At 42.3% G+C, this 26550-nt stretch overlaps 1 protein-coding gene across 8 annotated transcripts in view; it reads left to right on the forward strand.

The window, feature by feature from the left end:
- MAST4 (microtubule associated serine/threonine kinase family member 4) overlaps positions 1-26550 on the forward strand; it is a 611899-nt gene that overhangs the window by 574343 nt on the left and 11006 nt on the right. For 6 of the 8 annotated variants that reach the window (XM_077286460.1, XM_077286501.1, XM_077286483.1 and 3 more), the window contains 9 exons: positions 5000-5101; positions 14232-14354; positions 14604-14716; positions 15891-16018; positions 18676-18902; positions 19740-19940; positions 22562-22788; positions 22918-23040; positions 23352-23488. In XM_077286460.1, coding sequence (XP_077142575.1) covers positions 5000-5101; positions 14232-14354; positions 14604-14716; positions 15891-16018; positions 18676-18902; positions 19740-19940; positions 22562-22788; positions 22918-23040; positions 23352-23488 — 1381 coding nt within the window. The remainder of the gene's footprint in view (positions 1-4999; positions 5102-14231; positions 14355-14603; positions 14717-15890; positions 16019-18675; positions 18903-19739; positions 19941-22561; positions 22789-22917; positions 23041-23351; positions 23489-26550) is intronic. The other 2 variants (XM_077286468.1, XM_077286517.1) reach the window with 1 other exon arrangement.

The raw sequence follows: 26550 nt of genomic DNA on the forward strand, positions 1-26550 counted from the left end.
CGCTGGGGAGCTGTCACACAGACCGCTCTCCAGCGACCAACGATGCCAAGATCCCCGGGTAACCAGGGTAAACATCGGGTTACTAAGCGCAGGGCCGCGCTTAGTAACCCGATGTTTACCCTGGTTACCAGCGTAAAAGTAAAAAAAAAAAACACACTACATACTCACATTCCGCTGTCTGTCCCCCGGCATCCGCTTCTCTGCACTGTGTAAGCACAGCGGCCGGAAAGCAGACCGGTGACGTCACCGCGGTGCTGTGTTTTCCGGCTGGCCGGCGCTCACAGTGCAGAGAAGCACAGCGCCGGGGAACAGACAGCGGAATGTATGTAGTGTTTGTTTTTTTTTACTTTTACGCTGGTAACCAGGGTAAACATCGGGTTACTAAGCGCGGCCCTGCGCTTAGTAACTCAATTTTACCCTGGTTACCAGTGAAGACATCGCTGGATCGGTGTCACACACACCGATTCAGCGATGTCAGCGGGACCTCAACGACCAAAAAACGGCCCAGGCCATTCCGACACGACCAGCGATCTCACAGCAGGGGCCTGATCGCTGGTACGTGTCACACATAGCGAGATCGCTACTGAGGTCGCTGTTGCGTCACAAAACTTGTGACTCAGCAGCGATCTCGCTAGCGATCTCGCTATGTGAGACGGGGCCTATAGAGGTTTGGCTGAAGACCTAGATATTGGATCACTTGCCCCAAGGTCTGTTACCTATGGGTTATTTTACATCTAACTCACAAGGCGATATTGGTGATATTGCTGATATACCATAATTATACGTGGAGATGAACAATACAGTATTGATGGGTTTTTTCTTTTTGGGGACAGAGGGCATCGGTGTGGGTATGTGCTTTTACATCAGACAATTTTTTTGTACTTTAATTTGTTTTCCCCACATCTTGATACATTACGCTGTGTGTTTGTAAACAGCCAGAAAGTACATTTTAATTTTTGGGCTAATTAGAAAGAATTAGCCGTGGGTTTTAATTATATGGATCATGAACTCTCTGTGTATAATAAAAAGGATGTTTTGGAATGTAGCCGTTCACTTTCTTCTGATACACCAGTCGTCCGCCTGTGTGCGCTAATAATTATACGGCTCTGAGCAGTCATTAAATACTGTTTTTTTTCTCCGTCATGAGGACATCTGCAGGACAAACTACTTTTTTGTGTAGACATATAAGCTTTAGTGAGTTCCTATTGATACGGAGTGTTTTAAAAGCATACAGAAAAATTACGTTCACGTGTATGTACCGTATGTATGCATGTGTGTATATATAATATGAAGCAGCTGAGTGAGTCAACCCCTCACAAAACACACACGCATAATATATATATATATATATATATATATATATATATATACACATAATATGTGTGTGTTTTGTGAGGGGTTGACTCGCTCAGCTGTTTCCCACGGTAGACACAGGAACGCTTTTTGTGGTAAATCACCTGCTGGTTTATTGTGGAACAGCATAAACATATAGCAAAGTCCAATTGTCTGAGGGATTTACCCGCTCAGACCACCATGTGTCTTCAGCTCCACTTGGAGCCACCGTTTGGAGTGTTTACACTCCAAACCACAACACACCAACTGCCTCTCAAGTCCATCCATTTAAACCCAGACCATGTGACTGATCACATGACTGTGACATCACACAGGTCCTGTCAGCACACGACTGTGCCGACCGCAGGTGGAGATAATAATAATAATCTTTATATAGCGCTAACATATAGGTAGACATCTTCCCACCCACTTTATAGATGTCCACATAAAACCAGCCCATGTATGCAACTTTAATTTAACCCTCACAACACATATTGTGCTGGAAGAAAATACTCTGGTTTCACATCACTGGCGCCATTATGCGCAGTGACCGTTCCAGTGACCCTATATTGCACACCTCCCATCCGTCCTGGATCCAGCGGGACTGTCCCGATTTTGACAGTCAGCCCCGTGATCAGGGGCGGGACATTAGTTGTCCTGCACTGGTTGGGAGGTGTGTGATTTCACCTGGTCAGCTCCCTGAGTCCCCGCACCTGCAGAGCAGCACACCACATATTGGCTGCTCTGTGCGCACATGACCTGCGATGAGTCTACAGGATGGGAGGAGTCAGGGGTCACATGATTGGGAGGACCTCCGTGTACAGGACTCTGCTGGTTGTCGTGGCACTGGATGAGGGTAAGCGTATGTGTGAGGTCAGGAGGTGTTTACAGTGTGGATGTAGCAGAGCCGTGTGTGTACGAGGTGTATGGATCGGAGCAGCGTGTGAAAGGTGTATGGAGCGGAGTCGTGTGTGTAAGAGGTGTACGGAGCCGTGTGTATGAGGTGTACGGAGCTCAGCCGCGTGTGTATGAGGTCTACAGATCGGAGCAGCATCTGAAAGGTGTATGGAGCGGAGTCGTGTGTGTAAGAGGTGTACAGAGCGGAGCCGTGTGTGTAAGAGGTGTACGGATTGGAGCAGCATGTGAAATGTGTATGGAGCAGAGTTGTATGTGTACGGAGCGGAGCTGTGTGTGTATGAGGTGTACGGAGCAGAGCCACGTGTGTACGGAGCGGAGCTGTGTGTGTACAAGGTATACGGAACAGAGCAGAGTGTGCAATGTGTATGGAGCGGAGTCGTGTGTGTACGAGGTGTACGGAGCGGAGCCGTGTGTGTACGAGGTGTACGGAGCGGAGCCGTGTGTGTGTACGAGGTGTACGGAGTGGAGTCGTGTGTGTGTGTGTGTGTGTGTGTGTGTGTGTGAAAGGTGTATGGAGAGGAGCCGTGTGTGTATGAGGTGTACGGAGCGAAGCCGCATATGCAAGGTGTATGGAGCGGATTCGTGTGTGTACGAGGTGCACGGAGCGGAGCAGATATTGCTCCTCGCTCTGACACTTGACTGGCACAGGAGACACGGAGAGGTCTTTATTATTGGCGTATCACAACTGCAGCGACATGAGCAGTCAGCGGCACAGCTGGATGACATCATTCAGCGCTGCGGGAGTGGAAGCTGCCGGCTGCTGCGAGGGAGCGCAGTGAAAGGTGTGTGTGTGTGTAGTGATGGAGAAGGCAATGATGGGGGTGGGGTAACCATGTGTGGCCATTATACTGTACCCAGCATCATGTGGGGCCATTATACTGTACAAAGCATCATGTGAGCCCATTAAACTGTATGGACCATCACGTGGGGCCAGTATACTGTACGCAGCATCATGTGGGGCCATTATACAGTATGGAGCATAATGTGGCCATTATACAGTATGGAGCATCATGTGTGGCCATATACAGTATGGAGCATCATGTGGAGCCATTATACAGTACGCAGCATCATGTGTGCCCATTATACTGTATGGAGCATCATGTGTGCCCATTATACTGTATGGAGCATCACGTGGGGCTAGCACACTGTACGCAGCATCGTTTGGGCCATTGTACAGTATGGAGCGGTGTGTGTGGCCATTATACAGTATGGAGTATCATGTGTGGCCATTATACAGTATGGAGCATCATGTGTGGCCATTATACAGTATGGAGCATCATGTGTGGCCATTATACAGTATGGAGCATCATGTGGAGCCATTATACAGTATGGAGCATCATGTGTGGCCATTATACGGTATGGAGCATCATGTGCGGTCATTATACAGTATGGAGCATCATGTGTGACCATTATACAGTATGCAGCATCATGTGGGCCCATTATACAGTATGGAGCATCATGTGGGGCCATTATACAGTATGGAGCATCATGTGGGGCCATTATACAGTATGGAGCACTGCGTGGCCATATTTTTTTTTGTTTATAATTATTGTTTATGAAACATTGTGATCAGCAGTGCTAAATGGGTGTGGTTTGGGCGTGACTAGTTATGAAATGGGTGTGGTCAGAGGCGTGGCCTAAAAGCGTCCCTCTTTCTCTTCCTCAAAAGTTGGGAGGTATGTATATTGTGTTTATAATATAACCATGCCAAATATAATGTGCTTCCCATCTGAAATGCATCCATTACTTGCACATTACTGACACCATTTGAAAGCAGAAAATATGGAACAAAGTGTTGTTCATTAGAAGATGAACCTACATAAAACAGGGCTGGTATTAAATCTCCTGGTCATATTGTGCACATGTGCGCGCTTGTTGTGCCTAGCATCGATCTCTGCTTTCTTAGAGCAGCCACGGATCACTCCTGCTGGCGGTTTAGCAGTGACATCCTTCTGAGTGACATCCAGCTATCCGCTGCATAACTTCGAAGATCCAGCTGGCAATCAGGATGACGTTGGTAGTCATATCCCTTTGACAGACAAGTCCGGACGAGAAAGAGCTGCTCTGTTGACGTTGAGCAGCAGAGTTGTTATCAATGACCACTCTGTGCCGGGTAGTACAGGCAGGTAGTTAGCAACCTCCCTGTTAGTTTTTAGGATCATAATTTAAAAAAAAAAAAAATTGTCCTGCACAAGCCCTTTAATATGGTCGGAGCTGCAGTATCTGCGAAGGTCACGTGTACTTAAGCCACCATAGGATCTGCTAACACCTGATCGGTGAAAGTTCTAGATGTCGGATCACCATTGGTCTGACAATGATAACAGGTTCGAAATTTTGGACAGAGCTTATTTTTTGTTTTTAAACTAGATTTTATAGTGGTTATTGTGTACAAATACTAAAAATGTTCGATAAATTAAATATATTCTTGCACATTAAACGAATGCCGATCAACTTGCTTTATCATAAATGTTCACTTGTTACAGGCAGTTTTTCTGCCCCTGTAAGAGGAGCATATGGTTGATTTAATTGTACCCTCTTGACCATGATACCAAATGTAACGGATGTTTTAGGCATTCACTTCTGTATTTGCTCAGTAATATCTTCCAGTTATGGCTTGAATAAGACTGCAGTGAATGTAGGCAGGATGCGTGTGCGTTGGTCCCATGTTTAGGCGTAAAAGCTACAAACCATTAATGGTTGTCCAATTTTTTGGTTGTTTCTTATTAACATCTCCTTTTATTTGTAACAGATGAAATAATATGGCCAGAAAAAGAAGAAGCTCCTCCATTTGATTCTCAGGATCTTATCAGTGTACTACTCAGGCAAAATCCTCTGGAAAGACTTGGAACAGGTAAAGTGTCTCACTATAAGGCCATATAACCAGAACTAGAATAATTTCATACTTTATATTCTGCAAAAAAAGACATCGCTGACAGGTGATTTGCATCGATGTCAAGTCATAACTGAAATCCTGTGCAGAGAACTCCCTGTAGAATTGTGCAGAAGTTCACACTAGAGGGACCTGTTTCTCTTCCTATTTTAGAGGCAGTGATGTGAGACCATGAGGAGTCAGAAAAATATATATGTGACACTCCATGATGTGCCATGAAATCCTCAATTCGCTGGTCACAGGGTATATACTAATGTATCTGGTGGTAGGTTTCTTGCTAATACAAGTGGTTTCTTGCTAATACAAGTGGTTTCATGTACTTTACTCTTTTATTGCTGTGATGTTATCATGCACTGCCTACTGTGAGGGCTCTCAGGCACCAGAAGCAGGCAGTCATGCGAGCACAAGTATGCAATTTCCATACTCCCGGCCATATTCCAACTAGACTGTTTCCGGTCTCGCTCAGTGCACTTGCATTGAATGAGGCTGCACCCTTCTAGTGTAAATGTGTCCGGGAATATGCATATCGCATACCTGCAGTCACATGACTGTCTACTCACGGCCCCTAAGTATCCTCACAGTGCGCAGTGCTCACAATATGAGGGTTCACAAGTCTGCAGTCACATAAAGAGACTACAGACTCGTAGCTTAAGACCGGAATACCCTTTAATCCTGCATTTAGGAAATTGGCAATAACGGAAAAATTCTGCTCAAAGGTGTACATAGCACTGAAACTTGGCTCAAGCTTCTTTTTTATTATTCTTATGTGCATAATTCATAATGAAATACACTAACAAAGCAAAAGAACTGTGAGCCCTGACTGTAAATCCTGTAGTACCTTGTGTCCACAGCTTATTGAATGCACCTTCCCTGCCTGTCTGGCTGCTGATCACACCCCCTAGGATTAGCGGTGATTGCCAGTTGTCATTGGGGCATGTATATCAGTCTGGCACTAGCTCACCTATGTCAAACTCTGGCCCGCGAGCCAAATAGGGCCCGCAGAGTGACTATATTTGCCCCCCCCCCCATCTGTCATCGCATTTTCAACTGTATCTGCATCCTCTGGGGCCCATTATTTTGTATAGAGGCCTGCGTGGGGCCATTATACTGTATGGAAGACAATGCAGGGCTCATTATACTGTATAGAGGACTATGTGGGTCCAACATACTCTATGGAAGGCAATGGGGGCCCATTACACTGTATGGAGGACTGTGTGGGGCCCATTATACTGTATGGAGGGCTGTGTGAGGATCACAGTTGGGGACTCATACTGAGATGGGGTTACCATACTTTACCAGGGGGTTCAAGGGGGGAGGGAGGAGGAGTACAGAAGGGTCATCATACCATGCATGTGGAGAAATTTGCTGTGGGGGCTGCTTACTGTGTTTGGGAGGCTTGTATGTTGGCCTGCTTTATTATTTGAATTATTATAGGTTTTTTATCCTTTGTTATTACATATTTAAATTAGGCAATCTACTATATAATTGTCTAAGGGTCACTTCCGTCTTTCTGTCTGTCTTTCTGTCTGTCTGTCACGGATATTCATTGGTCGCGGCCTCTGTCTGTCATGGAATCCAAGTCGCTGATTGGTCTCGCCAGCTGCCTGTCATGGCTGCTGCGACCAATCAGCGATGGCCACATTAGTCCCTCCCTACTCCCCTGCAGTCAGTGCCCGGCGCCTGCTCCATAATCCCCTCCAGTCACCACTCACACAGGGTTAATGCCAGCCGTAACGGACCGCGTTATGCCGCGGGTAACTCACTCCGTTACCGCCGCTATTAACCCTGTGTGACCAAGTTTTTACTATTGACGCAGCCTATGCAGCGTCAATAGTAAAAAAAATCTAATGTTAAAAATAATAAAAAAATAAAAAATCATTATATACTCACCTTCCGGTGGCAAGGATGGTATGCGCGAAGGACCTGCCATGACGTCACGGTCATGTGACCGCGACGTCATCACAGGCCCTGCGCGAGAAGGACCTGGCATGACGTCACGGTCATGTGACCGATACGTCATGGCAGGTCCTTCTCGCTCAGGCGCGAAGAAGCTGCGGTACCATGGGACAGGCAGGGACAGCGTCAGGAGCAGGTGAGTATTTCATATTCACCTGTCCGCGTTCCATCCGCCGGGCGCCGCTCCGTCTTCCCTTCCTCTTGCAGTGACTGTGCAGGTCAGAGGGCGCGATGACGTATTAGTGTGCGCCGCCCTCTGCCTGAACAGTCAGTGCGGAGAGACGGGATGCTGAGGAGCAGCGACGAGAGGTGAGTATGTGATTTTTTTTTTTTATTGCAGCAGCAGCATTACATGTGGTACAATGCTGTATGGAGCGTCTATGGGGCCATAAAGAAGTGCATGGATCATTATATGGGGCATTTATGGGGCCATAATGAACTGCATGGAACATTATATGGGGCATCTATGGGGCCATAACTGCATGGAGCAATATATGGGGCATTATATGGGGCCATAAAGAACTGCATGGAGCATTATATGGGGCATCTATGGGGCCATAAAGAACTGCATGGAGCATTATATGGGGCATCTATGGGGCCATAACTGCATGGAGCATTATACTACGTGACTGGGCAATATACTACGTGGTCATGCATATTCTAGAATACCCGATGCGTTAGTATCGGGCCACCATCTAGTTGGGCCATAATCTTTTTACTGTTCTTACATAGCATATTATATTTTATTCCAGTTTGCCTATTTGTGATTATGTGATTATTTTATTCTAAGTTCTTTTCATTGCATTTTACTTTGTTTGTTGGACAACACCTTTAAGTTTGTTTACATATGAAATGGTTTTTCATTAAATTTGATAAGGAAAAACTCCACCAATTGTAGACTTTTTTAATAAATTTTAAGGTTGACCCACGACTTTGTCCAAGATTTTAATTCTGGCTCTTTGTGTATACGAGTTTGACATCCCTTTACTAGCCGATCAGTACTGACCATTAGTCATGAGCGAGTGATGATCTCCGAGTATTTGTTAGTGTTCGGAGATTTTGTTTTTGTTGATTCAGCTGCTTGATTTACAGCTATTAGCCAGCCTGAGTACATGTGGGGGTTGCCTGGTTGCTAGGGAATCCCCACATGTAATCAAGCTGTCTAGTAGCCGCAAATCATATAGCTGCGGCAAGGAAAACTAAATCTCCGAGCAGTCATAAATACTCAGAGACCACCCGAACGTGCTCGGGAAAACCCGAGCAACGAGTATACTCGCTCATCACTACTGACCATGCCAACCCCTACAGGGATATGCCTACTGACAAGAGGAATGGTAACGTTCAGTGAAATTATTACACATGTCCGGAGGGAAAAAAACAGGAGCAATATCTGAATGCAAAAATGTTCCTGCAGTATTTTAGGGGAAATACAAAGATTGCCGCCAATAGTCATATGTTAGCAGGATGATGTGCTCATCTAATAGCTTTTGACAGCAGTTATCTTCTCTTATTTCAGGAGCTGTTTCTCAGTCTCTTTTTTTTAATGTTTTCACTCTGCATGTGTTGGACAGTGGATGAGAAGATGTGCACAGATATTGATCGGCATTTCAGCTTTCCATTAATAATGTCAGATCTAAGCAGGGGATTATAGCCATTACCCCAGTGATACATAATACACAAGTCTATAAGTACAGACAGACAGCCAGCACTTCATGCCAATGTCGCTGACGTAAGCGGCTAATACCTTACTGATTACCTTTTGGAATGTACCATGATAAAGGTTTTATTCTTATTCTATCCACCTTTTTAAATCAAACACCTGGGAATTTCCAATTCGTTTTTTTTACATCTTTTTATTGGCATTTTATATTAGAATAGCACAAGTCAAAGAAAAAAATACAGAAGTATCTCGTGCCAACATTGGCATACAAGCGTGAATGATGAGAATTATACTGAGCATAATAAAGTTAATTTCTCTAGTACAAAAAAAAAGTGACTGTCATGATTTACAACTGTATTCTTAATCTTGGAGGTTCGCCCCATTGCATAGGAGATTACTTCCCGATTACTGTGGGTTCTGATCGCTTGGACCCCCATTGATCCCGAGAACTTGAGGCTCTAAAGAGCCTGTGTGAATAGAGCAGTGATCGATCATGCGCACTACTGCTCAGTTCATTCTTAACGAGACCCCTGGAGGTGGCCAAGTGCTGCGCTCAGCTGGTCTTTGGTACTCCCATATTAACTAATAGAGCGGCAGTGCACATGATTGACTACTGCTCCATTCACACTGGACTCTTCAGAGCCCTGGTTCTCTGGATCAGTGGTGGTCCCAGCGGTACTCCGCAATAAGGAAGTTATCCCCATCACAAAGATTAGGGAATACCTTGACAACTTGAGAATACCAGTTTATAGGGGTTCTCCAGGACTTAAACATTAATTGCCTATCCTTAGGATAGGCCATCAATGATCCGTGGGGTTGCGATTCTCGGAACCTCCACTGTTAATCTGTTCCCGGTGTCGGCAGCTGCCAGACTTGCTCAGTTACGGAGCTGCACAGTACAGCTCTGTTGACAGAATAATGGCCGCGGCCAGGTACCGCAAATCTGCCACCTCTTGATTTGAATAAAGTTCACAGATCTGTGCTGTGCAACTCCATAACTGAGCAGCTGTGGTCGCTGACGACAACAGAAACAACTGATCGGCAAGGGGTGCCATGTGTCGCACCTCCACTAATCAGACATTTATAACCTATCCTAAGGACTGGCCATCAATATTAAAGTCCCAGATTAAGCTAGCCAAGCTTATAAACAATTGTCAGAGAATGTTGTAGACACTGCATAACAATTGTATAACCTTTAAAACTACTCCCCTATGCGCATTTATTTTCGGTGAAAAAGTTTAGTTGTAGTTTAAATATATATTACTTGGGGTATATTCACATGTAGCACAAATTCTGCATATTTTTAGTCTAGATTTGCGGGTATAAATTCCGTGGACTAATACTGTAGCTGCAGAGTGCATTATATGTTAATAAATTACATCAACATGGTGCAGAAAAGTATCTGTGTGTAAACTGATCTGCATCCTTGGATTTTATATCCATCGCATGTCAGTTATTGGGGGGATTTTCACCATGGTCTTCACTCATCTTTCCAATACATATTGGGAGACAAAATTTTGAGTGTTTATTGGATCGTAGATTCGATGCAGAGTAGGAGTAGAAATCCGCAGCTGATTTTTTTTTTTTTCTGTACCAATTTGGGTTTGTATAAACCCTTACCTCAAAAATGAATCCTCTACATCTCTTGTACATAGTGATACTAGAATAAGTGTTAAGCAAAAGAAATTAAAATCCCTGTTTAAGATAAAAGCCCTGGATATCAGCTCGGGGATCATGTTATTAGCCTATTATTCTACATAAGGCTGTTTGGAAAGGGGTAAAGCACTTATATGATGATACATTTAATAAATCTCTTCTCATACACCTTGCCATTATTTTCATCAGAGGGCTTACACTAGGGTCTGTTATTCTGATAATACCTGTTCTAAAAATGTTTTTTTTTCTCTATTGCATTTGTGACGCTATTAATTCTTCCTAAGTCTTATGCCCATGGGCACATTAATTGTCAGTACAGAGGCACATGAAAATATATACTGGGAGTGATCGGAAAGGTTCAAACCACAATGCAAGTAAAACCCTAATTGTTGGACCCTTCAGAGAACCATTAATTAAAGTAAATCTATACAACTCCTGACAGGTTATTGAGTTTGTGCAGAATAAAAAATGTTGCAGTTATTGTCTTTGCTTGTGTTTGTCCTCACTGTCCTTGTCCTTCCTGCCCCTTAATTGTCCTAGCATTTACCCCTATATCTTGCATACCCAGGTAAGTCAGGCTTGGCCTGGCAGGTTCCATATTTCCTTGTCTTTTCCAGCAACTGAAGACTTTCTTGCTGCTTAATTAGCAGTGAAATAAAAGCATGACTGCCCCACGTATTTCAGCATAATTGTTATTTTTCATTGTTATATTTTATTAAATGAATTCTTACGTAATTCTAGAAATTTAAGGGCATTTGATGTTATACAGTACAGACCAAAAGTTTGGACACACCTTCTCATTTAAAGATTTTTCTGTATTTTCATGACTATGAAAATTGTACATTCACACTGAAGGCATCAAAACTATGAATTAACACATGGGGCATTATATACTTAACAGAAAAGTGTGAAACAACTGAAATTATGTCTTAGGCTACTTTCACACATCAGGTTTTCAGTGTCAGGCTAAATCCGGCGAATGTTGGATACACTGGATCCGGCGCAGATTGTGAAAAACTGATGCGACGGATCCTTTTTTTTTTTTTGACGGATCCGGCTAGCCTATCTAGATTATTGAAAAAAAAAAATTTGGAGCATGCTCAGTTTAAAAAACCGGATCAGGACGCCGGAACCGTCTTTTTCCGGATCCGGCACTTTCCGGCTCCCATTGGCTTTCATTGTAGCAAACAGCTGGAAGCGCCGGAGACAAAAAACGTTGCTATGGACGTTTTTTCATGAAACTGGAAGTGGCAGATTTGCCGGATCCGGCGAAAACCGGACGAAACGCAATGTCATCCGGTGCAATCCAGCACTAATACAAGTCTAGGGGAAAAAACCTGATCCGGCGGCAACATTCACCTGATTCGGTTTTTCAAAAATTAGCCGGATTTAGCCTGACACTGAAAACCTGATGTGTGAAAGTAGCCTTATATTCTAGGTTCTTCAAAGTACCACCTTTTGCTTTGATGACTGCTTTGCACACTCTTGGCATTCTCTTGATGAGCTTCAAGAGGTAGTCACAGGAAATGGTTTTCACTTCACAGGTGTGCCCTGTCAGGTTTAACCTCTTTCTGACCTCGTACGGGATAGTACGTCCTAGGTCAGATACCGCGCTTTGATGCAGGGCTCCGGCGGTGAGCCCGCATCAAAGCCGGGACATGTCAGCTGTTTTGAACAGCTGACATGTGCCCGCAATAGCGGCGGGTGAAAACGCGATTCACCCGCCGCTATTAACTAGTTAAATGCCGCTGTCAAACTCTGACAGCGGCATTTAACCGGCGCTTCCGGGCGGCCGGAAATGAGCGCATCACCGACCCCCATCACATTTCAGGGGTCAGCGATGCGTCAGAATAGTAACCATAGAGGTCCTTGAGACCTCTATGGTTACTGATGCCAGCCTGCTGTGAGCGCCCCCCTGTGGTCGGCGCTCATAGCACACCTGCATTTCTGCTGCATAGCAGCGATCTGATGATCGCTGCTATGTAGCAGAGCCGATCAAGTTGTGCCAGCTTCTAGCCTCCCATGGAGGCTATTGAAGCATAGCAAAAGTAAAAAAAAAAAAAAAGTAAATGTGAAAAAAATATAAAAGTTTAAATCACCCCCCTTTCGCCCCATTCAAAATAAATTAATAAAAAAAAAAAATCAAACCTACACATATTTGGTATCGCCGTGTTCAGAATCGCCCGATCTATCAATAAAAAAAAAAAGGATTAACCTGATCGCTAAACGGCGTAGCGAGAAAAAAATTAGAAACGCCAGAATTATGTTTTTTTGGTCGCCGCGACATTGCATTAAAATGCAATAATGGGCGATCAAAAGAACGTATCTGCACCAAAATGCTATCATTAAAAACGCCAGCTCAGCATGCAAAAATAAGCCCTCACCCGACCCCAGATCATGAAAATGGAGACACTACGGGTATCAGAAAATGGCGCAATTTTCCTCTTTTTTTTTTAGCAAAGTTTGGAATTTTTTTTCACCACTTAGATAAAAGAGAACCTAGACATGTTTGGTGTCTATGAACTCGTAAACTCGTAATGCCCTGGAGAATCATAATGGCTGGTCAATTTTAGCATTTAGTGAACCTAGTAAAAAAGCCAATCAAAAAACAAGTGTGGGATTGCACTTTTGTTGCCATTTCACCGCACTTGGATTTTTTTTCCCTTTTTCTAGTACACGACATGCTAAAACCAATGATGTCGTTCAAAAGTACAACTTGTTTCGCAAAAGTTAAGCCCTCACATGGCCATATTGACAGCAAAATAAAAAAGTTATGGCTCTGGGATGAAGGGGAGCAAAAAACAAACACGGAAAAACGGAAAATCCCAAGGTCATGAAGGGGTTAATAAGTGGGATTTCTTGCCTTATAAATGGGGTTGGGACCATCAGTTGTGTTGTGCAGAAGTCTTTTGCCTTCACTCTTCGGTCCAGCTCACTCCAAACCATCTCGATTGGGATCAAGTCTGGTGACTGTGGAGACCAGGTCATCTGGCATAGCACCCCATCACTCTCCTTCTTGTTCATATAGCCCTTACACAGCCTGGAGGTGTGTTTGGGGTCATTGCCCTGTTGAAAAATAAAGCTAATATAATAATAAGCTGTGTATCCACCACACTTCTGCACAACACAACTGATGGTCCCAACCCCATTTATAAGGCAAGAAATCCCACTTATTAAACCTGACAGGGCACACCTGTGAAGTGAAAACCATTCCCGGTGACTACCTCTTGAAGCTCATCAAGAGAATGCCAAGAGTGTGCAAAGCAGTTATCAAAGCAAAAGGTGGCTACTTTGAAGAACCTAGAATATAAGACATAATTTCAGTTGTTTCACACTTTTTTGTTGAGTATATAATTCCACATGTGTTAATTCATAGTTTTGATGCCTTCAGTGTGAATGTACAACTTTCATAGTCATGAAAATACAGAAAAATCTTTAAATGAGAAGGTGCGTCCAAACTTTTGGTCTGTACTGTACATTGAGGCCCTATGATTTCTGTGTATCCGCAACTACAGGGTATTTACAAATCTGTTAAGAAATGGAAGCTTTTTGTAAGGAAATTCTGCTTTCGATGTTTGTGTTTTTTAGTCCTTCTCTATGTGGTGGAAGATGCGGGCATACCTACATGCAATGTTCATACATGCAAGTTTTTGTCTGTTGGCTTTTTCATGCAAACAGATTTTGCATACTAAAACAGTACAGTCACTTTTTTTTAGAAGTACAGAAATATTCAGAATAATCTAAGCGTGACATATAAAGATATGGAATAGTGCTCACCTGTGTCATTCTCACAACTTTTTCTGCCCATTGCTTTCCCAGGGGGAGCTTATGAGGTGAAGCAACATCCCTTCTTTTGTGCCTTAGACTGGAACAGTTTACTAAGACAGAAAGCAGAGTTCATTCCTCAGCTCGAATCTGAAGATGACACGAGCTATTTTGACAGTAAGTTGAGTGAGATATTAAGGTTGTGTCATTGGATGGAAGTAACCTGTGACATTGTAGGCTACAGCATAGATTTCAAGATTTTTATACAAAACTCGACCGCTTCTCTTTATTTAGTTGGATGATCAATGGTCAGAATGCAGTTCATCATATTACTTTATTTTAGATAAGACACTTTTCTCTCTACCAGTTATCAGTGAATCGCATTCATGGTATTTTCTTCTAATGATTGAACGGTCTGACTTTCAGCCCGATCTGAAAAATACCATCATATGGAAACTGAAGAGGAAGATGATACTAATGATGAGGATTTCAGCATGGAAATTAGACAGTTTTCATCATGCTCACATAGGTTCTCTAAAGTAAGTAATATGTGTTAATTTATCTACTTTACTACTTACGGGAAAATGCTGAACTATAAGGATATCCAAGAAGAGTACAATAACCATAATTGGTCAGTTGAAGGACTTGTCCAACCCTTTTAGAATTTGGCCCTTGCTCTCGGCACCACCAACCAGCAGCTGATTTTTTGCCCAGGGAAAACCTTGATGCTACAGGTTAGGGTGCAGACAGACGACCGTATTACCCCCATGAGGATTGCATCGTATTTTTCGAACTGGCCGTCGGCTCTCCTGACTGAGCGTAACAGCTGCATAGAAACACATACTTTCATGCTCGGGTGAGGCAAGCCGATGACCAGTCCGAGGATTGCGATGCGATCGTCACATGGTCAAAACGGCCGCCTGACTGCATCCTAAAAAATCCCTGTAATACAAATACGTTCTAAAACAGGCAAAAGGCAGGAAATGTCATTAAGTATTGAAATACACATTCACTTCCTGATCAAATCTTTTGCCTGTCCGTTGTACCTCATGGTCTTTGTTTCCTGTAATGTCGAGATGATATCACCTTGACATATGTGACCACTGCAACCAGTTATTGGTGTCTGTGTTCCAGTCGAACTGTGCTTGTAAGTAATACTACTTTCTTGTTTTAAGTAGTGATGAGAAAGTATACTCGTTGCTCGGGTTCTCCCGAGCACGCTCGGATGGTCTCCGAGTATTTGTGACTGCTCGGGTATTTAGTTTTCGTTGACGCAGCTGCATGATTTACGGCTGCTAGACAGCTTGAATACATGTGGGGCTTTCCCTAGCAACCAGGCAACCCCCACATGTACTCAGGCTGGCTAGCAGCTGTAAATCATGCAGCTGTGTCGACAAAAACAAAATCTCTGAGCAGTCACAAATACTCGGAGACCACCCGAGTGTGTTCTGGAAAACCCGAGCAACGAGCATACTCTCTCATCACTAGTTTTAAGGCATTTTCCCCTAAGGCCCATTTTTGTGGAACCAAGACAACCCCTTTAAATACTTATTGCTTTAGTAGAGCTATTAAATGAGTTGTCAATTGTGTGAAACATGAAGACACCAGACACAATGCTTTGCTTTGATATCCATGAGAATTATTGATAATGCACTTATGTTTTGTAATTCCTACTTGTACTATTAGTCCTCATTTCTTTTTTGTGTGTTTTAGGTATTCAGCAGTATCGACCAGATGATGCAGAACAAAATGGAAGAAAAAGATGAGACCACCGAGAAGTCAAAAAACCTGAATTTACCTCCAGTGGAATCTCTCAGCTGGAGCTCTGAATACTCCGAGATGTTAGTAAAATATGTGGCCGTTTCTATGCAAATAGTGCAGTCGTGGACAACATATTGTAATGGTTGAGACTTTTTTTTTCCACCAAAGGGAAATGTTTAAGGGGACTCTGTCAGTTCAACATGACTGTTTAAACCAATCACAAGCATTCGGTGCAGCCTTGGTGTTGTCCATACTGTTCAGTGCACCATCCCATCTACTTGTTTTCAATTTATTTCCATCCTCATTTTACTTGATTGACAGTTCTGGGTTAACCAGTGCGAAGTGAGGGTGGAGATAGATAGTAGGTGGGAAGGTGGCCTGAACTACTGCTCCAGACCAAAGGTTCACCAAGTGCCTGTAGTTGGTTTGAACAATCATTTTATGCTGACATATTACCTTTAAGTTATAGTAATGCTGCAATCTTACCACCATTACTCAAGAGTAGAGATGAGCGGATCTATTCGATAGACTGCAGTCCAGCATCCAGGTCATTGATACTTGGCGGCAAGACAGTATATCCGTGAATTTTTTACCTTTTGACATCCCCGATGCAGCTGTGCGTCACATCGTACAGATGACGTTGCGCCAGCCCTGACAAATCAACTGCTGGGATGCTGGTAAGAGATTCATGGGACATCTAGGCTCCAGGTACCACTGATCTGGATGCAGGACCAGAATCCCGGAAATCAATCCACTGATCTCTACTCGGTAGTGACACGAAGCACTAGCTTTAATAGTGCAGAGAGGGCTAGAAATATAGTGGAGATAAGATATTTAGTACATCTTCTAAAACATCCACAATCTACTGAAGAGGAAGCGTGTAGTATCACATAACACCCAGGCTAATAAAGGAGAAGGTCACTAGTAGAACCAACGCTGTATGATATCCACATTTCATAATGAGGTATATGGGCTGGAGTTGACCATATCACACAGTTGAGATTGAACTGAAACCTAATGGTAATTGGTTGTTATAAGTGGAGTTGAGTGAATATGTTCGGAATCGTTTGCCGAATCTAAACGTGCCATATTGGTACCCTATTTGTGCCGAATTTATGTTTGATGATCGGTTCCTAACATATTCGTTCATTTCTACTCCCATTGACACCAATGACGTTCAACTGTTTTCGGCGATTATTGCAATAACAATATTGCCTGCCCATCAGAATCGGAAGCAAATTTTGAAAACTCTCAATTCTAGTTATGAGAGGTTTCTTGTAAAGGGGGCCAAAAATTGTACAGAAATGGTTGTCTGGGAAGTGAAATATTTTACCGATATGATAAAAAAAAAAGTAAAATCTCCTGTCACTGTCTGTTGCTGGCCAGTCTTCCGCTTGTCTCTAATTTCTGCTGGAGCAATGACATCCAGTAACAGTAACATATTTGACTGCTAATGACTGACTGTAGCGGATCACCGCTGCCGAAGTCAGATGTCTGTCACAGGACCTCATTACTGTAGTACGAATTCTAGACGTTAGAACAGGAGAGTTTGGTTCCTTTCATTATTTTTAAACAAATGTGAACATTTTGCCAAAATATTTTGTCTAGACGCCTTTAGCCCCTTGCAAGCAGGTTTTTTACTTCTACACTTTGTAGAGGAAGTTTCTGTCTGACAAACATCTATGGAATATGAAGCAATAAAGTAAAGGTCGTGAGTCCAATAAAAGGGGAATTAGTGTGAAAGTTCATGTGGAAGTAAGAGTAGATTGCTGTTCTGTTTTAGATCAAATGAAACTGAAAAACATTATCTCATTCTAAATGTGAATACCAAAGTATTGAAGAAAGAGTACATGTACATGGCATCTAAGATATTGTCTATAATAGTGAAGACATTTAATTGTGACACTCACCCCTGCATAAAAAATTCAAAAGGCTTTTTTCCAAGTAGTTAAAACATAGTGTGGTAGTGTATGGCACAGTTCTAGATACAGACAACAGCCTTTTCACGCCGAGTAGGCGCTTCTTCCTCCGAGGGACCAGGAAGAATCTCCTGATTGTCGCGAAATGGCTCTTGTCCATATCTTGAAGTATGCCATACACTACCACACTGTAATTTTTATCTAAAACCTTTTGAATTTTTTATGCACGGGTCAGTACCGCAATTTCATCTCTGTGAACAGGTTAACATGTTATGTGGAGTACCGATACTTTTTTCTTTTCTTTGGGCTATGATATATTCCCTGCCTTTCCTGACCCTCGTTAGTCTCTTTATGTAGGCTATGATTCTTCTGGTTGTGGAGCTAACACTAGACTTTTTTTCTTGAGTGTCCATCATATACAGTTTATTAATATACATATTATATATGCAGTGGTCATCATAGACCATTTACACTTTTTTTAATCAAAGGTATGTGCCACTTGCCCTTGTTATACAGGCTGCTGTTAGATACCTTGTTTGTCTGTGAGAGGTGTCTGGTATTGTAACTCTACTGCAATACCAGGCACAACACATTGACAGGGGTGGCGCTCTTTCTAGAAAGTCAGAACTTTTTTTTACTGATTCTGGATCTTTTAAACAAGCATAGTTGTCACATTTTCCTCTCCATTGTTGTAAATAATCAGTTTCTTCTAAAGCACCATATTCTAGTTTCTACTACACGTAGAGAAGATGAACAATATGTATAAGGACGAGCTCTGCTCAAAGACAACTCACTGTTTGTTTCCATTGATCAAACAGGCAGCAGCTATCTATATCAACGTCTTCAGATGCTGAAAGTCTCAAGCAGCGGCACAACGCCAGCCTCCTGCCAAAGTTTGCTATCTCCTCTGACCTAGAGCGAGATGATTCTGGGGCTGGGGAATCACAGGAAGAAGGAGACAAGTCTGTTCTTGTATCAGAAGATTCTCCGCAGGAAGATCCTGATCTCTCTACACCGGTCAGCATCAGCAGCTCCACAGTGTCAGGTGTGTATTTACTGTCCTCCAGGCCTTGCAAAGTTATGGATGTCTGTTATCTACTTTAGCTTCCTTCTCTCCTAAACCCTATTTTGTTGTCCTGTTTCAATACCCAGTTCATTCTCCTTTACAAGCTCCTTTGAATTGAGGCTCAGCAAGAATCCATACCCTGCATTCAAACGGACTCTACGTCTCTGATCCTCTCTGCTCTCCTCTCCGATACTGATATAGGGGAATCCTGGTACAAAGACTGTTAGAATATAATGTATAGCTTCTTGATCAGCAGCAGTTAAAAAGATCTTGTAAAGGAGCATGAACTGGGCATTGCAGCCTACTGTTCAGTAGAGAAGGAAGCAAAGTTAGGTGTAATTACAAACATACATAACTTTGTAAAGCCTGGAGGATAATTAAAAAGTAACTAAACTTTTTTTTAATCCATATTTAGGCTCTTAAAGAAAATGAAGTGTATCCTCAAATTTCCTCATTAGGCTAGAAGCAGAATTGACATTGTCTTTGGAGCATGAAACATGTATTTTACATAGGGTCCTATACAAATATGTTCAGATTAAAGGAGAATTAGATGAACCATACTGGCTTTTCGGTATGTACTATCTGCAGGCTGAATTGTGATTTTTTTCCCTCCCCCACATAATGTACTAGAATAGCAATCTGTGTTTGCATTCAATAGCCATATCTGTATCATTTAATAGTATTGAAGTATTGAAGATGAGCCCTTCAGCCCGTTCCTCATATCTATTCATTTCACATATGTCTGGATAGTAGGAATAGTCTTTAGCTGTATAGCCGTGGTTGTTGTAATATCTCTGTCCTTTCTTCCTTGAACAGTGAGTAGTTTTTCAGAACACTTAGATCAGATAAATGGAAGGAGCGAGAGCGTGGACAGCACAGATAATTCCTCAAAGCTCTCCAATGAAACCGCTTCTCATATGGCTCGCCAGCGATTAGAAAACACAGAGAAGCAGAAATTGTCTGGGAAAGTGACTAAGTCCATCTCTGCTAGTGCTCTGTCTCTCATGATCCCTGGAGGTAGTGCTATACAACCCCTAAGCATGAAATCTTCTGACTTTTGCATGTCCTTCTCTCACCATTTGCCATCCATTATTACATCATTTGTTTGCAACGACTTGCTGTTAGGTGGGATTTCCTGTTTGTGGCACAGGGGAACGAAAGGAGATGTGATTGGAAAAGGAAAGTGTAACTTAACATTTCAGATAGTTTTACTAGAATGACTAAACTAGCAGCATATTACAGAGACACTGATGAAGAGTGATGTGCCAAGAACGCAATGTAAAGTCTACATTATGGTGGTTCTAATACAAAGTAAATGCTAAGCAAACTGCGTGAATCCCCTACATTAATGCCATGGCATGCTATGCAGGATTCTGTAATGCCTGCTACATAATGCTCACAATTTGTTATCTTGTGTTCTGGTTGTAAGGGGAATTTCACCCTTAAAGGGGTTGTCTCAGGTTCTATCTTCAGGAGCACACTGCTCCCCTGCCTTTTGGTTTCCTACTTGCCAAGGCACGTTATGCCCTTGATGATTGACAGGTTAAACCAACCACATCAGAGCGCCACTGGCCCATACTCTGCTGCCTTCGATGCTGCTTTATGAGCCAACATTGCCTCTGGATGCAGCAATCTGGGCAATTTCAGAGCAGCACTTGCAAGCTCTATAGCAAAGATCTTGTAAGCAATGCACTACTTGCATGATAAACTGCATTAGTGGCCATTAAGATAGGCATCATTGACATCATTCAGCTCATGCTGAAAACTATACACTTCAGCTATGCACCAGATATCTGCTACCCCAACTGATTGATTCCATCAATGTATTACCTACAAGGATGCCTGCTGCAATTTTGATAAAATTACGATTTTATCTGCTGCAGATATAGCACCAAATGCTGGGCGCTCTGTAACCCCTCCCCCACTACCGATTGTCAGCTTTCTGTGTGCTCTGTGCATAGGCAGAAAGTTGTCAATCATTGATAGGACAAAGTTATGCAGAGCTCATGAATATGAAGGACTACATGGGAGTGTTCCCAAATCAACAACTTTATCCGAGAATTGCTATTTTTTTTTTTTTTTTCAAATTAAAGCTAATATTTTACATTACTAGTGGTTTCATCACATACTGCCACAACAGTCTAGTTCTGCAGCATCGAAGGCAGCAGTGTATGGGCCTGGCAGCTGCGCCGGCAGCATTCAGACAGTGTTTGCTATGGGAAACGAGCACAGTCAATCAGAAGCTGGTATTGTGCCCCAATATGTAAATGACGAGGTGTAAGCTGCACCATACTCTTGGCCACGCCAAGGGAGCACCGAAGCCTCCTCCTTTGCTTATGAATTGAAAGTTATTTTCTCAGGCACCGTACAGGTAACAGGTACACTGCTAGTGTGGGTGCTATAGGGGCTAAGTCTCCTACAGCACTGTTTTTTTATATGCAGTTTGGGGATGACAGACTCCCTTTAAGTGTGTAACTGCACTTTCAGAAAAAACGTTGACCTATTATAGCAACATGTCAGAAGTTTTGATCGGTAGCGGTCCAGTAGCTGACAATTGCTAAATTGGAGGAGCGGAAGGATTCTAGTTAGAGTTCTGAACTCCATGGTAATTGAAGATGGACTTTATAATGTGACCATTTTCACCTTCTGAGATCACAATAAAGCCGAGCGCTCCTGCTCCTTCTTTTTATTACTCAGTGGAGGTCTCGGCACTCTCTGGTCACCCACTAATGAACACTTCTAACGTGTGTCTAGGACATGTCAAGAGTCCTCTAAAAGTGTGTTTACTCCTTAAGGAATCCTGTGTTCACTATATGGCTTTGTGTGTAGTACTGGTGATTAGTAGTGGATTACTTTTTATTTTTTGTACCTTTTTTAAAAAAAATAATAATAATAATATTTGTTGTTTTTCACAACAAGATCTACTTCTTCTTGTTCTTATCCAACATTAGCTTGCTTTTCACTATAGCTTTAATGACCTGTTAGAAGTATAGAAATCTTCCACGGTGAACAGTGACTCCATTGTATTTAGTGGTTAAAAGTTTACAATTTGCTGTGAATCCTCCAGCCGTGTGAGGTTCATGTTGGAGGAGACAGACGTTTGACAAGCTGCAGGTCGGGGAACAGGCACAATTATGTACAACGTGCTAACAATGCTTATTCCAGTTTTGGATAGCTTTCCAGAAGTGTTTGCTTCATTGCCATTTTCCTTTGATGTATTGATTTAATAAAGCTATCCTCAGTCAGTTTTTTCATTAACGGTTTTCAGATTTGTCTAAATACTTTCTTGCCTGCTGTTTATGGGCTTCACAATTTAAAAAAAAAATGAGTATAATTCTATGATTTGTAATAGCAGGGTAGATCAGTCTGTAAGGATTCCATGTTCTTTAGGCAATATTTGATTTTTTACTTGAATTGTAGCTTGGGTCTCAAAATTTCAGGGATGGGATTTCCAAATGTGAAAGAACTGCCAGTCTGATAACACCCCATTATATGATATATTTCCTGCATGGTTTGTATTTGTCACTGAATTGCTTAAAATGGCAACTGACTACTTCATCCATTGCTTTGCTGTCTGTTCACAACATAAATAATGTCTCTGCAAATATTAATGTATCTTTGCCGTTTTTCTTTTGTAGATGTCTACAGTGTGTCCCCTCTTGGAAGTCCAGTTTCCCCCCTCTCCTTGTCTTCAGACCCATCCTCCAGAGATTCCTCTCCCAGTCGGGATTCTTCAATCTCATCCTTCAGCCCAAGGCAACCGATCATCATTCAGAGTTCTGGCAAAAAATTTGGCTTCACTCTGCAGGCGATCAGAGTGTTTGTTGGTGACAGCGATGTTTACACGGTGCACCATATTGTCTGGGTAAGTCTTGTTTTTTTTGTTTTTTTTCTTTCTAACAATTTTTCTTCTGTAACATATATTTTTTTATTACAGTTCATCATTGTTTGTTTGCCTGTTTTTGCATACTATTTTTTTTTATCTTTTACATAGAGTGTTGAAGAAGGAAGTCCGGCCTATCAAGCTGGTCTCAAAGCCGGAGATCTTATTACTCATATAAATGATGAGCCAGTTCATGGCCTTGTTCACACAGAAGTCATAGAGCTTCTACTTAAGGTAAGTTTTAGAGTTTCCTTCCCCTTGGCAGCGAGGGTTGTAAATCACCCATGGTTTGTGCACTGTTTAAAAAGTTTTTTAGAAACTTTAGTTGTTTGTTGCAGCCTTCTGGTGCCAACAAATCCCCCCCAAAAGTCCAATATAAATCATTTACAGGAACAGGATGTAAAAAAAGAAAGAAGGCAAAAGTAAATAAGAGAAACGTAGACTGTGTTTCTAAGCTAGAGAACATGTTTGTCTGCCTTTTTGATACAGGGCTGTGTAAATATTGCATGTATGGAGACCTCCTAAATCTTGCCGTTTCCTCATAGAGTGGAAGCAAGGTGGCGATAACAACAACACCATTTGAGAATACATCAATAAAAACCGGCCCCGCTCGGAGAAACAGCTACCGGAGCCGGATGGTGAGACGTAATAAGAAAACCAAGAAGAAGGAAAATATCGAAAGGTTGGTTATAGACATTTTACATCTGATAAGACTCCACGAATATTGTGTTATTACCATAAATCAATTTTTATGGTCTGCCATAAAAATCTCGCAGGAGCAATAATATAAATAGTGTTTGATCCGTTGCATCACTTATATTGATTTTTTTATTAATATATATTTTAATATATATTGAATTGGACACACATCTGTGATTAACAGACATCAGATATTCAGGGGTTCTTCATCTAAACCCATTTTACTGATCTGAGTTCTTCCATATCTCATATTACACATCAGTACTAAATGTGGGATTTAAGTCTTGTCTCTTCCTATGTTTGCTAGGAGAGGACCTTTCACCACATTTTTCACTTTGAGCTTTATGCATGATGTTATAGTGGCTGCAGAGGTGTCAAATAATTCCATAACCGAGAGGAGAAATTATAAAAAAAAAATAATAATTTTATTCTGCTCTGCAGCCACTGTTATATTGTGTGTCCAGTTTAACATGATTTTTTTAAAAAAAAAAAAGGTAATAGCTCTTTGTTAAGGTTTTTTTTTTTACTGTCACGGAAAACATTTGGTGCATCACTCAGGCTTGCGATATATATGTGATAGTAGGGTCTAAGTGCTGGGACTCCAGGATCTTTCTCAGTTTTTGTGCAGCTATCAGCTGTGAAGGGAGTGCACAGTGTCCAAGATTAGCTATGGAGTGGTAGAAAAATGGTATCGCTGCAGTCAGACAGCAGCACAGAAGTTCAGTTCCATTCCTGTTTTTTATTGGTGCACAAAATCAGTGCAAAGCATATATTTCCAGGTACAAAGCGAAATGAATCCCTGCTCAGCTGAGAACTAAATAGAAATCAGCTCCTTGACTATAAAGGTGGATTATTACCAACCATCCGAGAAAGAAATACAAAGGACGCGTGTTGTCTCACACCAATAGCACCAACTGGAAGCTCAGAGTCCTCAAGAACAAAGTCTTTTGAACAGACACCTTGTGTCCTTTTAATTTTCTTCAATCTAAAGTTCACACGTTGTTCCTATTTCTAAACCCAGCAATTAATGAGCCCGATTTGTGATCTGATGGAGAACCACGGAGAAGACCAGGCAAGAAAGAGCAGGACGGGCCCCGAAACCAATACTGCCTATCATTCCAAAAAAATCCACTCCTTAAATTAAGGAGTTACCTAATACTTTTGAAAACTATACTCTGCTAGATATTGCCAGCTTTCTTGGGTTTCTAACTCTCCCATCTTTTCCTGGATGATATATATGTTTCTTGGAGCTTAGTATATAAGTGAATGAAATCTTAGGGAAATGTAGCAATCTCAAACCTCTTATCCTTGTTAGGGGGGGAAAAAGTGGTTGAAAAGTGAGTGCTATCAATATACGGTAAGTTGTAGGAAACCTCCAAGGCAGTAAAAAATGTGTCTGTGTTTATTATAAGACAAACCTTTTTGTAGTTGGTCTGACTTCATCTGGCACCTAAAGGAACAAGTCGGGCAGACTTCAAAACATGTTTGACAAGAAATATGCAGCTCTTTTTACTTCCCTGGATGTTCCCTACAAGTTATACTAACAGCGTTCACTTTCCATCAACTTTTATGAGTGTTTTTTGTTTTTCCATAATGATCTAAATCTGGAGCCATTTGGATTGGCTCAGCAGGAGGAGTCCTCAGGGTTGTGCTGGTCTTTACACCGCTAAAGTAGGTGAGTGCCACAGCTGTATAGTTATTCCGTAACACCTTTATTTTATGGCTTCACACTATGAAGTGGCCATATGCTTGTTAAGCCACGTCTTCTCTTGTCAATATCCCCAACAGCTACTGCTGCTCCATCATTCTAAAGGCCCCAAACCACATTAGATGGCTGTCCCACTGGCTGTCACTCCCATACACAGGATCGCTTGTTCAGCTGAGCCATCCTGTGTTCTCTGTGTCTAGTAACAGTTTATATCTGGGAGACAAAATGATCGGAGACATTCCCCGAAAAAATGAAGAGATCCATAAGTTTAAAAAATACATGACAATAATCTATATCATAAAACAACAAAAATGTCAAAATATATATTTATATACATATATATATACATATGTACATATATATATATATATATATATATATATATATATATATATATATATATATATATATATATATATATATATATATATATACACAGTACAGACCAAAAGTTTGGACACACCTTCTTATTTAAAGATTTTTCTGTATTTTCATGACCATGAAAATTGTACATTCACACTGAAGGCATCAAAACTATGAATTAACACGTGGAATGATATACTTAAAGGGAACCTGTCACCACGTTTTTGGAAGATGGGATAAAAATAGCGTTAAATAGGGGCAGAGGTGGGCGTTACATTAGTGTGTTTGTTATGCGTTTATTACCCACCTAAGTTGCCGAAATGCCTTTGCAAAGTCTCCGTTTTCGCCTGTCAATCAGGCTGGTCTGGTCAAAAGGGCGTTGTCTTCCCCCAGATTTTGCGTAGTTTTCCGTTGGTGGCGTAGTGGTGTGCGCATGCCCAAGGTCCCGAATCCACTGCCAGGGGATTTAAAAGAGCGCGCTGTTCGTTATTTCCTTGGTGATCGGTGGGCGCGGCCATCTTCCTTTGGCCGCGCGTGCGCAGAAGCGGCGCTCTGCTGGCCGCGGCTTCAGGAAAATGGCCGCCGCGATATCCATCTGCGCACGCGCGGCATCCCGCAGCCATTTTCCTGAAGCCGCGGCCAGCAGAGCACCGCTTCTGCGCACGCGCGGCCAAAGGAAGATGGCCGCGCCCACCGATCACCAATGAAATCACGAACAGCGCGCTTTTTTAAATCCCCTGGCAGAGGATTCGGGACCTTGGGCATGCGCACACCACTACGCCACCAACGGAAAACTACGCAAAATCTGGGGGAAGACAAGACGCCCTTTTGACCAGACCAGCCTGATTGACAGGCGAAAACGGAGACTTTGCAAAGGTATTTCGGCAACTTAGGTGGGTAATAAACGCATAACAAACACACTAATGTAATGCCCACCTCTGCCCCTATTTAACGCTATTTTTATCCCATCTTCC

The sequence above is a fragment of the Ranitomeya variabilis genome, chromosome 1 (assembly GCF_051348905.1).
Source record: "Ranitomeya variabilis isolate aRanVar5 chromosome 1, aRanVar5.hap1, whole genome shotgun sequence".
Taxonomy (NCBI): Eukaryota; Metazoa; Chordata; class Amphibia; order Anura; family Dendrobatidae; genus Ranitomeya; species Ranitomeya variabilis.